This window comes from Leucoraja erinacea, chromosome 25 (assembly GCF_028641065.1).
Source record: "Leucoraja erinacea ecotype New England chromosome 25, Leri_hhj_1, whole genome shotgun sequence".
NCBI lineage: Eukaryota > Metazoa > Chordata > Chondrichthyes > Rajiformes > Rajidae > Leucoraja > Leucoraja erinaceus.
The window spans coordinates 8,859,051-8,875,104 of NC_073401.1; the positions used below are offsets into that span (position 1 = coordinate 8,859,051).

The following is a 16,054-nucleotide window of genomic DNA, read 5'->3' on the forward strand; positions in this document are numbered from 1 at the left end:
TTCCCCCTTTCTTTCCCCCCCCCCCCCCCCCCCCCCCCCCCGGGCTGGCAGTGAGGGCCCAATATTTTCATTGCCAGTGTTTTAATCTGTGCTGATTTCCATCTATACTGACCTGCATGATTTTGTCAAATGCCCACAGTGAGAATTAAACTGAAAGCTCTTGTTTCATACAAACTCTACAGTATGTTGAGCTGAAATGGGATTGGGGAAACTGAATTAGGTAAAATGCTACAGCTAAATCAAGTGTTTCCTCATTGCCATTATAACTAGGAACAATTACTTGATTCCTCCAAGTGTAATAATATTATTACTCCTAGTCCAATCTATTAATTCTACAGTCATGCAAGAACATGATTAAAATTCACTGAATACCTGAGAAGCTTCTTTACAAAAATAAATATGCATAGAAAAATAATCTATAATAAGTAGTGCATTTCCACATTTGTTTTATTACAGAGACAATTCTTTGAACATGGGATATCTAAAATAAAGTCAAGGAATTGTTTTTGTGAAGACAAAGGTGTTTCAAATAGATGGTCTGAAAGGTGATAACTTGAAATATTAACTTATTATCTCAACATAAAGTAAAAAAGTTCCACATTCCAAATGTTTGCTTTGTCATTTTAAATAACACAATAAATGGAAATTAGACAAATGGAATTTTCAGCAGTGCTGCTGTATTAGCTTGCATCATGTGCCATAATAGTTTTAATTATGAACCTACATGTAGATTTGAATAATGTTTTGAGAAGCAATAACAGAATCGTAGCAATACAAAATAAAACTAACTGAGTTAAATTCCATAATAACTTTACGCAAGGTGCCTTTAGTAGGCTGAGAACTGCTTCATTAATTCGTATCATTAAAATGTAGCAAATAATTAACTGCTTGATAGATACAGAAAACTAATTGAACAAATTTAAGAATAAACCAGATGCTGAAAATTAATAGAATTGTGCTTTTTAGTTCAGGTCTAGCTGTCTAGACAAGTGAAATCTTGAGGCCCTATTTTAGTTCAGAGGGAATTTTAAGACTTGATGGAAGTGTGAAAAATCTGTTTGTTTAAATCACAACAGTATACATTTACTGCCCAAACTCCATCTAAAATTAAATTGTACTATGAGGCATAATTGGCCTGTCTAAGGCTCAATCCTTCAGTGACAATACATAATGTTAATTTGGGATTGGGCCAATACCTAATAATACTATTAATATTAACTCATTAATATCATTATAAATATACACTGCTATAGGAACTTTGGAAAGATGCTTTAAGCTGTCTTTATCATTATGCTGTAAAACTGCAAGGGTAGTTTTTTTTATTTTTTTTAATCTGCAATATAAGTGTTTCCTTTGGTTACAAATCATTTTTTTTAAAGAACAGATTCTTTATAGTAAAATATAGACGGATTGGACAAATTTTCCATTAGAAGTGGGATTGACAACATAGAATGAAGGTGAATGCTAAATGTGGTATTATATGCAGTGAGGAATGCAAGACCAGGATTATCAGAGTCAAAAGAAAACTGGACAAGTTTCTAAAAGGGAAAGGATTTGCAGGGTTAATGGCATTAACCAGGTTGCTCTTGCTAGAGCTGGTATAGACTCAATGAATTTAATAGTGACCCAAGAGACTGCAGATGCTGGGATAGTGAGCAAGAAAACAAACTGCTGGAGGAATTCCACAGGTCAGGCAGCATCCGTGGAGGCAAAGGTTGACATCTATCCCTTTGCATCAGGACAGAGTGTAGACGAGGAGTATGGAAAGGGGAGAGGTGTGGCAGTGCCTCGTTGCTAATAGGTGGAGTGAGTGTTGATGGTCAGATGTGGCCAGGTAGTTACCAAACATGGAATTGAGCAGCTATTCATTGAATTTACTATCATTCAGCAAATTATTTTTAAAATTGTAACGAGTAAACCCCTACATGAAGAAAATCTCACCAAATTAGTCAAAATGGAAAAATATTTAAATATCTATTAGTGCATCATGTCTGAATAATAACAAAAAGTGCATTTTGCCTGGTCACTTGCAGACTGTGGTATCCAATCTGCACTTGTTGTGAAATCTTCCCTTCTATGTTATAAATCCAACAGAGCAAATGCTGTGCATTAATACTCGTAATTTCCAAATCAAACAAAACGCAGGAATGCCATTTCATTCCAACAATGCCTCAGCACAACTGTCCCCTGCTGCTCCACTTGTCTTCACATTGACCTGTGAAATATCTGATCATTAAACAAATCATCAAATGGTTCACATTATTCTTGTGAAAGAAGTTGCCTCACTCAACTCAAATGGCAAATGACTAGTTTTGCCATTTTATATTTTATTTAATTTTTGGTTGCTGGAGGTGACACTTGTTGCATTTTGACTCGATAGCCTGTATCAGGACTGAGAGCACAGAGGTGAGATAGCACGTATAAAGAGGTGAGAGGGGCGATGGTGGAATCGGGTGAAGAGGGAGATGATGGGGGTGGTGGGGGAAATCAGGCTGTTGGGTGTTCAGTAGAGAGAATAAGAGACAAAAAAGGGGGGTAGATGGATCCATTAGGGGAAGGGGAGACACTGATGGGGGCTGGAAGGCGATGTGGAAGCAGATACGAGAACGGATGGGTAGATGGAACCAGCTGGGAGAGGGGATGAAGAACCAAAAGATGCAGTGTGTGGGTGATAGGGGAATGAAACCGGGCAGAGGTTGGGGCAGAGAGCCAGAGGAGAGGGAAACTAGCATAGCAAGGACTCTGAGAAGGATATCACTTTATGTTCCACCTGGGTTGCCTGCAGGGAACATTGAATTTTCCAACTTAGGTAACCCACTTTCTCTGTACTCCCTTTTCTCTCCATCCAGTCTCCCTATCATCCAGTTTCATTTCCCTCCCTCTTCTGGTTCTGTGATAATCACATACACACTACACTTGGTTCTCCTATCCCCTGGCAATCTGTTTCTACCTGCCCACCATATTTCCCTTACCTTGTTCCACTATCTTCGTTATCAGATCCTGCACCTAGTGCCTTGGTTCCACATCACCTTCCAGCCTCTCTCTACCTTCACCCCACTACCACCTGGTTCCATCTGCCCCTTGTGTCTCCATCTATACAAGTCTCTCCCTATCAACTACCTCTTAAGTTTCTTCTCCCCCACTCCCTCCTTACCTGGTTCCACCTATCGCTGGCCAGACTCCATCTCACCCCTCCCCCTCGTGCCTTTACTCTGCCTCTGTCCCCTCTACACTCTCAGTCCTGATGAATGATAACAAACCGAAATGTTGACCATCCCTTTGCTTCAATTGATGCTGCACGGCCCACTGAGTTGCTCCAGCAATTTATTCTGTGCTCCAATTCTAACAACTGCAGTCTCTCTCCAAATTACTTCACTGGGTCACTCTCCCGAGTTGCAGGAACGCACAATGTCATTATAAACATAAAAACAATATAAAGAAGTATTTCTGCAGGTTTCAGTAAATGTGATCAAGTAAAGGAAAACAGGTGAATTTTGAGTATATGTTCAATTATCGCAGACACAGAATTCAGCATACACACTGTTACAGTTTGAGGAGCACTGCAAGTTGAAAACCAATTTAATGTGCGTGCTGGCTTAACCAGGCTTAAATTTAATGGCAATTTATAGAAGAGTTAAACATAAAGGAACTTAACGTCAATACCACAGAGCTTCCAAAATAAATATCCAAATTGAATGTATAGTATATATTCTGAACATAGTGGCAACAGCATCTGAAACATTTCAATACTATGGTTAGGATAATTATCCATTACAGATTCGCCTACAGTGTCCTCCATAATGTTTGGGACAAAGTCCCATAATTTATTTATTTGCCTCTGTACTCCACAATTTGAGATTTGTAATACATAAAAATCACATGTGGTTAAAGTGCGCATTGTCAGATTTTATTAAAGGGTATTTTTTAGACATTTTGGTTTCACCATGTAGAAATTACAGCAGTGTTTATACATAGTCGCCCCCCCATTTCAGGGCACCATAATGTTTGGGACACATGGCTTCACAGGTGTTTGTAATTGCTCAGGTGTGTTTAAATGCCTCTTTAATGCAGGTATAAGAGAGCTCTCAGCACCTAGTCTTCCCACCACCTTTGGAACCTTTTATTGCTGTTTATCAACATGATGAACAAAGTTGTGCCAATGAAAGTCAAATGAGCCATTATGAGACTGAGAAACAAGAATAAAACAGTTAGAGACATCAGCCAAACATTGAGCTTACCAAAATCAACTGTTTGGAACATCATTAAGAAGAAAGAGAGCACTGGTGAGCTTACTAATCACAAAGGGACTGGCAGGCCAAGAAAGTCCTCCACAGCTGATGACAGAAGAATTCTCTCTATAATAAAGAAAAATCGCCAAACACCTGTCCGACAGATCAGAAACAGTCTTCAGGTGTGGATTTGTCAATGACCACTTTCCGTGAGGACTTCACGAACAGAAATACAGAGGTTACACTGCAAGCTGCAAACAACTGTTTAGCCGCAAAAACAGGATGGCCAGGTTACAGTTTGCCAAGAAGTACTTAAAAGAGCAACCACAGTTCTGGAAAAAGGTCTTGTGGACAGATGAGATGAAGATTAACTTATATCAGAGTGATGGCAAGAACAAAGTATGGTGGAGAGAAGGAACTGCCCAAGATCCAAAACATACCACCTCAGCTGCGAAATACAGTGGTTGATGTGTTATGGCCTGGGCATGTATGGCTGCTGAAGGTACTGGCTCACTTATCTTTATTGATGACACATCTGCTGATAGTAGTAGCATGATGAATTCTGAAGTATATAAGATACATCCTTTCTGCTCAAATTCAAACAAATGCCTCAAAACTCATTGGCCTTTCCAGACAATTATGGCCGCGCCTCACCTGTTCCCGGCTGCTCGCCGTCTCTGTTCACTGCCACTTGTGTTTGTTCTGTCTCTGTCTCTGTTCGTGTCGCTGTGTGTGCATAGTGCACAGTCATTTATTTCCTACGACCGTCGGACACTGCTGGACATTGGTGGAAGAAGCCAGGCGCTACTGGCCATTGGTGCCTCGGTGGCGTGCTCGCGAGGCCCCGGGGCGAGGACTTTCCATCGTGCCGTGCATCGGAGATTTCCTGAGGGAGCCGTGAATGCGTGCTGCAGCTGTCCGCGCAGGCGAACCAGGAGACGGGGAAAACGGGCAGGTGTCTCGGTGAGGACGAGAAGGCTCGCCCGCTCTCACTCCTGCTCGATCTCGGCACGCACATCTCCTGCACCATGGCTGTTAGCGCTTCCTGGTCCAGCTGCGAGGCCGTCGTGCCTCCGGTTGGTTCACCCAGACCCTTCGCCTCCACTCTGGCTGCCGGCTACTCCCGGTGCGGGACTGTCATTCCTCTGGCTGGCTCCCCAGGGCACCTCACATCCACTCTCCCCAGACCTGTCACGTCAGCTGGCCGTCCCTGACCGAGTTTGCCCGGCGTTCCAGCTGTACTGTACCCGAGAGAGGAGGAACAGGGGCGCTGGAGTCTGTGTGGACAATCTGCGGTCAGTGGACTACACACCTCTACCAACTGTTGCAAATCATGCTTTTAATACAAGTATGGCATTATTGAACATTAGATCACTAGTAGGCAAGTCATTTTTAATCAATGATTTTATTATTAAGCACAATCTTGACTTTATCTTTTTAACAGAAACACAGTTTTGATTGAATCAGCACCTCCCGGTTTTATTTTTATAAATGAAGCCAGAATACACAGCAAAGGAGGTGGAGTCGCCATTTTATATAAAGAGACTTTACAATGCAAGAAAATGTCCTGTGGAAATTTCAACTCCTTCGAATATGTCGCTGCTCAGCTGAGTTCTCCCCAGCGAACAATACTTTTAACTATTTACAGGCCACCAAAATATGATGCACAGTTTTTTGATGAGATTGCCAAATTACTGTCCATTGTATGCATTGATTTCGATTGTGTTGTCTTAGTGGGTGATTTTAATATTCACATAGATAATGCAGAGGATGGAGGTACAAAAGAGCTCCTGAACATTTTGGACAACTTTGGACTTAATCAGCACGTAACAGAGCCAACTCACAATAGGGGGCATATATTGGATCTGATTATTTCCAAGGGTCTCGACATTTCTGATGTTATGGTGACTGATGTTGCTCTTTCCGATCACCACTGTGTATTTTTTAAAACGACCATCTCTGCTAGCGGTGTCAGAAAAGAACTAGAGGTGACCGAAAGGCGCTGTATCAATGAAAACACCGGCGCATTGTTTACTCAGGCCTATACACCACCACCAACTCTGCCCTCGGCCTCTGACCATGTGGATGGTTTTAGCTCCAATGTTATGACTCTTATGGATGCTATTGCACTACTAAAGACCAAGGTTTTATCTGGAAGGAAAAAGTCACCATGGAGAAATGCCACAGCAGTGAGATCCCAAAGAACAAAGTGTAGACAGGCCGAACGTAGGTGGCGAAAAACCAAACTACAGGTCCACTACGACATCTACAAAGACAACCTCCGTATCTATAATCAGGAATTGAAAGGGGCAAGGCAGTCCTTTTTCTCAGAGGTTATCAACAAAAATAATAATTCCCGCACCCTGCTTGCCGTTGTCGATAGACTGACAAACCCCTCATCATCAGTCCCTCCTGAGTTCCTGTCCAGCAAGTCGTGCAATGACTTTGCAGATTTCTTCACTGATAAAATTCTGAAGATAAGACAAACAATGTCTAGCTCCACCTCAGGGAACATGGCTTTGTCAACCTATACCCAAAATAATATTTTTAAGATTCACTAATGAATCACTACAAGGTCCTAAACATTTTAAACTTTTAGATTATGCAACTCTACTGACTGAAAGAAGTGGGTGGGACTTTCTCTTACTTGAAAGATCGGGATTATTTTGTTTACAAAACTCAACAGCTAAAGTCCACAGCTGTCTTGAACTACCTGCTGTCTTGATGCTTACTTGAAAGATAGTTTTTTGCTTCTAGTCTCCCGTGCTAATTTTGATACTTGGACCGTACAAAATACTGCTTAACAGACAGTGAAGTGGTGGGACTCTCTGGTTCTGTGCTGGAGGGCCCAATTCTTGAAAGACTGTCCACAAGCTTCTTTAAAAATATTTTTAACAGTGTTGCACCAGAAGTACTGAACATAGTAAACACTTTCCTTCAATCGGGGCATTTTCCCGAAGCCTTAAAAACAGCAGCATTCGGTTTTTATGCTCCACACCTGTGGAACAAGCTTCCTGAACACCTGAGGTGTGCACAGACTGTAAGCGCATTTAAATCAGGCCTAAAAACACTGTTGTTTACTATAGCTTGTCCATAACCCGACATGCAGGTAATCTTAACCGTCTAATTTTAACCCTTTTATGTGCTTTTTAAAATCGTTTTATTGTTTCATTGACGTTGTTTTATTATTCATACATTTGTCGTATTGCTTATTTTGCAATTTTTAATTATTGACTATTTTATTTTTTCTTTCCTGTAAAGCACCTTAAATTGTTGTTTGCACGAATGGTGCTAAACAAATAAACTTGCCTTTGCCTTTGGCCGGCAGTTCATTCTACAGCAAGCAATAATTGCAAACATACTGCTAAATCAACAAAGGAGTTTTTCAAAGCTAAAAAATGGTAAATTCTTGAGTGTCCAAGTCAATCACCCAATCTGAACCCAATTGAGATGCCTTTTATATGCTGAAGAGGAAGGGGACTTGACCCCAAAACAAGCATAAGCTAAGGATGGCTGCAATACAGGCCTGGCAGAGCATCACCAGAGAAGACACCCAGCAACTGGTGATGTCCATGAATAGCAGACTTCAAGTCATCATTGCATGCAAAGGATATGCACCAAAATACTTAACATGACTACTTTCATTTACGTGACATTGCTGTGTCCCAAACATTATGGTGCCCTGAAATGGAGATTCTATGTATAAACACTGCTGCAATTTCTACATGGTGAAACCAAACTGTTCAAAAACAGCCTTTATTTAAATCTGACAATGTGCACTTTAACCACAAATGATTTTTTTCTATTACAATTCTTAAATTGTGGAGTATAGAGGCAAATAAATAAATGATAGGTCTTTGTCCAAACATTATGGAGGGCACTGTAGCTTCCTGTATATAATACTATGGCTTACAAATAGGTGACCCTGAGAATTACATCTTCTGAGTCAAAAAAGAATGATTCCTTTAGGTATAGTACATCTTATAGACTGACAATGAGAACTGCCGCAATAAAAAACACTGGTTATGGAGGTTTTTTTTATATTAAAATATTGTGATCAGCTACCCACAGAGCACGTTATTAATTCAGGTATGAAATAAAAACTGCTAAAAGCTAAATATCAATGGAACTTAAATAAACATAACAATATATATTTTTTGACACATATAGCTTACCACAGATCATCAGATCATAATTTCTGAGTAACGTGGACTCTTTCCTCCCCAGCAGTCTGACCCCTTCCAGAATTCAGCATTGTACCATCACAGTAGGTCTTCGAACTGGCAGAACATCCCCAAGTGCATACGTGCAAAACACCAGATACAAAATAATACTGAATAATTATTGCATTGTGGACAAGTTGGTTATATTTCTAAGTTACAGTCTGGGAGCGCTGTCGCAATTCTGCAGATGGCAGGTGCGTGTTGGAGTTCAAAATACATTCCAGTGGTTGGTCCTGCTGCATTTGGTTTATCCGGGCATGCTCTTCGTACCATTCCTGTGGGAAGAGATACATTTTTGTTTCTGTATATTGTACAAGAAATCAACGACTAAAGTGGCAACATAGGCAGGCAGGGCGGTGTTTGGAGAGCTTGTCTTCTTCAGCATGGGTAAAAAACACAAAGTGCTGGAGTAACTCAGCAGGTCAGGCCATCTCTGGAGAACATATATTGGTGACGTTTCAGGTCAATACCTTTCTTCAGACTCAGGAGTTTACCCTTATTGAATACAGGAGTTGGGATATCATGCTACAATGGACAGACTTTTGTGAAACTATGTTTGGAGTTACATCCCCGCAATAGGATGTCTTTAACCTGGAAAGGGCGCAGAGAAGATTCATCAAGATATGACCAGGGCTTAAGTTAAAATGAGAGGCTGGATATGGTTTGGACATTCTTTCCCTGGTGTGTAGGAGGATGAGAGGTAACCTTATAGAGGTATACAAAATCATGAAAGGCACAGATAAGTGTATGGTCACGATCTTCTTCTCAGTGTAGAGTAATACAGAACTAAAGGGTACAAGTCTAAGGTGAGAGAGGCAGGATTTAAAAGCGATCAGAGGGCCAATTTCTTCATGCACAGGATGGTGCATATGTGGAACAAACTGACAGAGGAAGCAGTTGAAGTGGGTACAATGGTGCCATTTAAAAGGCATTCAGACAAGCACATGGATAGGGAAAGTTTAGAGGATGTGGGCCAAATGCAGGTAAAAGGACTCACTCAGTTATAAAACCTCACTGGCATTGGGCCAAAGGGCCTGCTTCCTCACTGTTTCACTCAAGGACTGAATTGATTAGTTCTATTTTTTTTGACGAAGAAGTTCACTATAATTAAAATCAAGCATACATACGGTGGCCTTCACGAGAAGAGATTACGCAGCACATCACATCACAAACAAATTCTAAACATCAATTAAATGGTCCTTTATAATTGACAATTGCTGATCTGGTCATCAGTTAGACAGAATTTCCATTCATTAAGCCTTGGCTAACACCTACCCCTATTAAATTATACACCCCTTTGTGAAGAAATTAGCTCTTTATTGAAGAAAGTTTCATAGACAATTCTACAAAATTACTTCCATCTGAAATACATTCTAACAAATATTCTAGCTGATCTAAACGGGCAGCAAAATGAAACAGCTGGTAGAGCTGCTGTCTCACAGTGCCAGAGACCTGGATTCGACCCTGACCTCGGGTGCCGTTTGTGTGGAGTTTGCACGTTCTCCCTGTGACCACGTGGGTTTCTGATGGTCCGGTTTCCTCCCACATCCCAAAGACATGTAGATTTGTAGATTAATTGGCTGCTGCAAATTGCCCCTAGTGTGCCGGCAATGGATGAGGAAGAGGGATAACAGATAACTAGGGTGAACAAGTGATCGTTGACTGACATGGGAAAGTGTGCCGAAGGACCCGTTTCCAACCTGCATCTCTAAACCAAAAAATTCATTTGTTCATGTGGAAATCACAGCACAGTGTACTAACGTTAGTGTTAAGATTCTAATACCTGAATCTCCTCTTCATACATTTTAATACTCAGGTCACTCTTTGTTCTTAATCTTCTGCCAATAAAAACCATTTTAAGTTGCTGCAATAAAACATAGAACATAATTATAGATAAAATCTTATGACAATTTAAATATGCCAAAAAGGGGGAAGTTTCAAGCGGTTATGAAATCATAATGAGTAGTTATAAATATATCACCAACAATATACATGGTAATTATCTTTCTCTTCTTCTTTCTCTTGGACGCACTGATTGTCACACAACACTCCCCACCAAAACGTATTTAGGCAACCTGTTTCTAGGGTCAGTTTTCATAAACACACACTGAAAATATTGAATGGTGTGTTAAATAACTCAGTGGGAAGTGGAGGCACAAGGAACTGCAGATACTGGTATCTTGAGTAAAACACACACCACTGGAGGAAGAAGGGTCTTGACAAGAAATGTCACCTATTATTCCCCTCCACAGATGCTACCTGACTCAATGAGTTCTTCCAGCTTTTTGCTTCTAGTGGGAATTCCTTTGTTTCTAATTTACCCTCATCTATTGGGCACATTAAAAATCAAGGTTGTCATCAAGTGGATTACTACAGATTCAAGTTAGTCATAAAAATATAATTGGATGGGAAATGATTACTGGGTTGAGGTCTCCCCTGCCCCCACCCCCAGATCCTGCTATTAATTTATAAATTGTCCTTATTTGTGCAATTGTTGAGAAAACTTAAGTAAAGATATTAATTCAAAATGAAAATGATATCACAGGTAAGATGGATTTTGACTCCCACCAGATTTCACGTGCCAGTAAAAACAGTATTTGTCATCAACAACCCTATTTTGATTTTGCTTTCCCAATGACCAATTGTAACACGTGAATTACAATTACATCAATCCTACGAATTGGAATTTAAAATCCTCTGACAATGCAGCTGAATACTTACAAAACAAATTTGAACCACAAGGGGCAGTTAAAAACATTTTGGGCACCACAGTGGCACAGTGATAGAGTTGCTATCACACAGCGCCAGAGACTCAGGTTTGATCCTGACTAAGAGTGCTGTCTGAACGGAGTTTATACGTTCTCCCCTGTGACCGCGTGTGTTTTCTGCGGGTACTCCGGTTTCCTCCCACATTTCAAAGATGTGCAGGTATGTATGTTAATTGGCTTCTGCAAAATTGCCAATAGTGTGTAGGACACGAAACTCGGATAACATGGAATTTGTGTAGAGGTGATCGTTGGTTGGCATGCTCGGTGGACCAGGGGGCCTGTTTCCATACTGCATCACTAAAAAATATATACAGTTGTTGATGTTTATGCAAGCAAAATAATGAATACATCACTAGAGTGTTATCCATGTGTTAAAACTGCCACCTAGTGATAAGAATGTACATTGAATTGAATTTCTTTATTTATCATTCATAAACAAGTTTGAACAAAATTTCGTTACCATGCAGTCATAACAGTAAAAAAGCAACAAAACACACAATTAACACAATTTAACATAAACATCCATTACAGTGACTCTCCTCCCGGCACCTCCTCACTGTGATGGAAGGTAAAAATAGTCTTATCTCTTCCTTGTTTCTTCTCCCGCGGTCAGGCAGTCAACTGCTACTTCGAGGCAATCGAGACTCCCGATGTTGAAGTGGGTGATGGAAGATCGCGCAGTCGATTTTAAACCGCGGCAAGCGATGAAAGGCCCTGCGAACAGGCCGATTCACGCCTTACGATTCGGAGCGGACGAAGCAGCTGTTGCTGGAGCTCCCGAAAATTGGTCGCCAACCAGGGATCAGCAAGTTCCAGATGTTGCAGTCCACAGGGCCCATGGCTGAAGCCTCCAAAGTCGAGTCGCAGCTGCATCGCAGCATACCCTCCGAAGTCAGCCAGCTCCGCAATGGTAAGTCCACAGGCTCTGCGACCTGAGCCTTCAAGGTCGGTTCCAGTTGGAGGCCACAAACTCCTCGATGTTAGGCCTCAGCGCGAACGGAGATATGACACGGAAAAAGGTCGCATCCCCGTTGAAGGAAGAGATTAAAAAGCCTCCCCCACATAATAGACAACTAAAAATAGACTAAAACATAATCTAACATTAACGATATGACAAAGAAAGAAGACATACAGACGGACTGCATGCTAGCATCAGCTGCATGCGCGGCGCAACCACATATATACATTGTATATACATTTGTATATACATAAACAAATCCTGAATCTTATTTGTATTGAGTTTTGTGAATTGTGAGTTACCATTATATTTTATGTAACCCCATGGAGATATATATATTCAAAAAAACAAATTAGAACAGTACACTACCTGAAAGGGCACAACCATTTTCAGGCTGTTAAATGGTCTAACATCCACATGACATCAAACACCACCAAAGGAATTTAGAAATATCCAGCAGCTCAGGCAGCATCCGTGAACAAAGTAATCACCTTTCAAGTTGATGAGCGTTCAGTGACTTTTTAGAGTTGATTGAAAGGTCATCAATCTGAAAGATTAACTACCGGTATAATTCTTCATGGCCGCTGCCTGATCTGCTGAGTATTTCCAGCATTTGTTGATTATTTCAGATTTAAGCATCTGTAGCTTTCTGTTTTTGATGAAATAATAACATTTTGAGGTAAAAAAATAAATTTTAAAAAATTGCCTCACACTGCACTCACCAACACCGTATCGTCTTTTACAGACTTTCCCTGGCTACCCTGAATATCAGGACAACCATTGCTAATTATCTGCTAACCTCAGATAATAAAAAATGAAAATAAATCAATGATTGAAGAAGATGTTAGATGTGAATACATACATCATTGTTTGCCATTCTGGATGACAATTTAACAAGTCCAGAGATCGCAGAGGATGAAGAACCATTCTGTTTGTTGTATTCAAGAAGTCTGTCAATTTCCGCTTTGTCCACCTCAGTCTCGAAAACAATTCCATTCTCATCTACAAGGACAAAAAGTACAAACATTATCTCAACCTTTCACACTGGCATATCTTCTCATCTTTCTTTCTCTCAACGAAACCCTCTGTTCCTATCTCATTCTTATCATATACCCATATCTTCCATATATCCATATCTGCCTATTTGATTTCCTATCACTTTGAGTAAGATGTTTCTTCCAGACTCTCTTTGAACATCTATTCATTGCATATGGACATCATTGGCAAGACATGCATTTCCTGACCATCCTTAACTCCCTTTGAGGTGATGGCGAGGTTCGATCTTGACTATGGGTACTGTCTATACAGAGTTTGTATGTTCTCTCTGTGACTGCGTGGGTTTTCACTGGGTGCTTCGGTTTCCTTCCATACTCCAAGGACAAACAGATTTTTTGGGAAATTGGCTTATGTAAAATTGTAAATTGTCCGTGTGTAGGATAGTGTTAGTATTTGGGGCGATCACTGGTCGGCGTGGATTTGATGGGCCAAAGGGCCTGTTTCCAGGCTATGTCTCTAAAGTCTAAAATAGTACTTCCTCTTCTAACTTGGAAAGTTACAGCCATCAGGACTTGTGCACATGAGAATGAAATAGATTTGACTTGACTGTACACCAGATTCAAATACTTCAGGTAATAATCAGCTCTTCTAGATTTGTATCTCATATTTCCAATGATTCTTTCCCCCCTTATTTTTTCTGATATTTCAGATTTTCATTTGTCACCGTACGCTACCAGCAGACTTATCTTCACCACACCTTCTCAGTCAGCAATACCAGCGTATATCATTCATTCTTTCTAGGTCTCCATCCCATCACAGATACTTTCCTTTCCTTTTGTTTTTCCCATCCCTTCCGCTTTCTCTGCAGGGGTAAGTTTGAACTTTTCACAGTTCTGATTAAAGGAAATTGACTGAAAGCATTCTATTTTTTCCACCGCAGACGCTGCCCAACCTACTGATTTACAGCATTTCTGTTTTAAATTAAACTTTTGGATGACTAATCTAAACATCTGTATATCATTTTGTAACATCATCACAATAAGAATATACTCATTAGATTTGATTTCTAGGTGACCCAGAATACCAATTTCTTAACTGATTCTATTCTAAATATGAAAAAAATGAGTGCAAGAAAACAAAATATTGAATCTCTAAGAGAATATATGCGAGTTCAATAACGGAAGTTCAAATGGGAAGATACATACCTTCCTCATCTTTATTTTTTCTACTGTAGTTCATACGAAATAGAAAGGCATCCAAAATAAAGGCAACGATAATAGTAAGCACAACCTATATAAGAAACAAAATAAATCACCACTGATGGTCATGATAAATAAACAGTAGTAGAATCATTTACAAAACGATTTCAGTAAATTTGCAAATTTGTAGATGTTTTTTCAGGATGTGATAATTAATTTTGATTAAAGGTAAATATGTCAGGTTGGTGACATTACAAAATATGACATGGATATGCAGGAAATGGAGGGATATGGATTATAGGCAGCCAGAGGTGATTAGTTTAACTTGGTTTCATGTTCAGCACAGACATTGTGGGCCAAGGGCCCAGTTCTGTACTGTTTTATTTTCAATGTCTACTTCTAACTAAGAATTAGAATTACATTCTAATGTTATTAAACTTTTCTAAATAAAAATTACACAAATAATTTAAGGTCGACTTAAATGCTTTATGAAATACATTACACATCAATAACCAAAAAGCAGAAGGTGTAAATGGAGTTACAGAAATCAGTTAAGAAAGAACTGCAGGTGCTGGTAAAATCAAAGGTAGACATAAAATGCAGGTAAGGCATTTGGCGACGTTTCAGGTTGAGACCCTTCTCTACCCGAAACGTCGCCAATTCCTTCTCTCCATAGATGCTGCCTCACCATCTGAGTTTCTCCAGCATTTTTTCATCTACAGAAATCAGTGTTATTTACTCAAATGATTGCAATTCTTTTCTTTGAAGTTAATGTAAGTTGTTCAAATTCACAAAGTGCTTTCACTCACCCTATCCCCCACCCCCTCCTCCTATGCAACATTTAAAAAAGCTATATACACCAGTAACTCTTTTAATACACAGAGCGCATTCTCTGGAATTCCAGGAAATCAATGTCTGGAGGTCATAATAATTTTATATGTAGCGAAACATCACTGCTGTGCTGCAAACCTGGCATTAACTCCGACTCTCCCTGCTACTGTGCCTGTACTGTGGGTTCTGGTAAAACTGGACACAAACTCTTGCCCTCCCCACTGAAGTGCTGATGATGTGGCATAGATCTAGCAATGAGTTGCCATGCAGGGAGCTGGCCTGTGGTGCCAAGTGCTGATTAATGCCAGTATCCCTCCATAGCAGACCGCATCTCAACAGATTGTTTTTTTCAAGTTACAGTCCGGTACATACTCTAACTGGGGGACCACAAATGCTATAACAAATCAGCACTCTGTGGGATAGTTCTAATTGCGGTACCAGTGGCTAAAATGGACAATCTTTTCACTAAGTAGATTTTCTTTTTATTTCGTACATTTAATTAAAAAAAGTATCCGGAGGTATGGTGGACCCATTGGTTATCTATCACAATGGAACAACCTCTTTCCACAATGTAAAATCTGAGCGATAAACAAGGTTCTATTAATTACCAAATTAGTAATTGAACCTCCTGCACCAGTCCTCTGAAACAGTTCAGTGAAAATAATCTAATATTTAACCCCTGCTGGAGCCCCGATAAATAGGTGTGACCTGTCTAATAGAGTAACTAATATTTAATAACAACTTCCATTGGGATAAGCGTTTCAAAATCTATAGCATTTTACAGTCACAAGAATCTCGTGGAAAGCTTGAGCAAAACACTGTTAGAGGACCTCATTGGGTCAGGTAGTAA

At 40.1% G+C, this 16,054-nt stretch overlaps 1 protein-coding gene and 1 long non-coding RNA gene across 4 annotated transcripts in view; one reads left to right on the forward strand and one right to left on the reverse strand.

Annotated features, from left to right (window-relative positions):
- Window positions 1–7,118: 7,118 nt before the first annotated feature.
- Window positions 7,119–16,054, reverse strand: part of tpcn1 (two pore segment channel 1) — a 79,962-nt gene continuing 71,026 nt past the window's right edge. For 2 of the 3 annotated variants that reach the window (XM_055655615.1, XM_055655617.1), the window contains exons 24-27: window positions 14,380–14,464; window positions 13,041–13,180; window positions 10,236–10,316; window positions 7,119–8,727 (exon numbers count right to left, since the gene is read on the reverse strand). In XM_055655615.1, the coding sequence (XP_055511590.1) occupies window positions 8,602–8,727; window positions 10,236–10,316; window positions 13,041–13,180; window positions 14,380–14,464 (432 nt within the window). In that variant the 3' untranslated portion in view covers window positions 7,119–8,601. The remainder of the gene's footprint in view (window positions 8,728–10,235; window positions 10,317–13,040; window positions 13,181–14,379; window positions 14,465–16,054) is intronic. The other variant, XM_055655614.1, reaches the window with a different exon arrangement.
- The window catches only part of LOC129709338 (uncharacterized), a 37,531-nt gene continuing 28,691 nt past the window's right edge, over window positions 7,215–16,054 (forward strand). The window contains exons 1-2 of the long non-coding RNA XR_008725502.1: window positions 7,215–7,338; window positions 11,834–12,130. This is a non-coding gene — a long non-coding RNA (uncharacterized LOC129709338). The remainder of the gene's footprint in view (window positions 7,339–11,833; window positions 12,131–16,054) is intronic.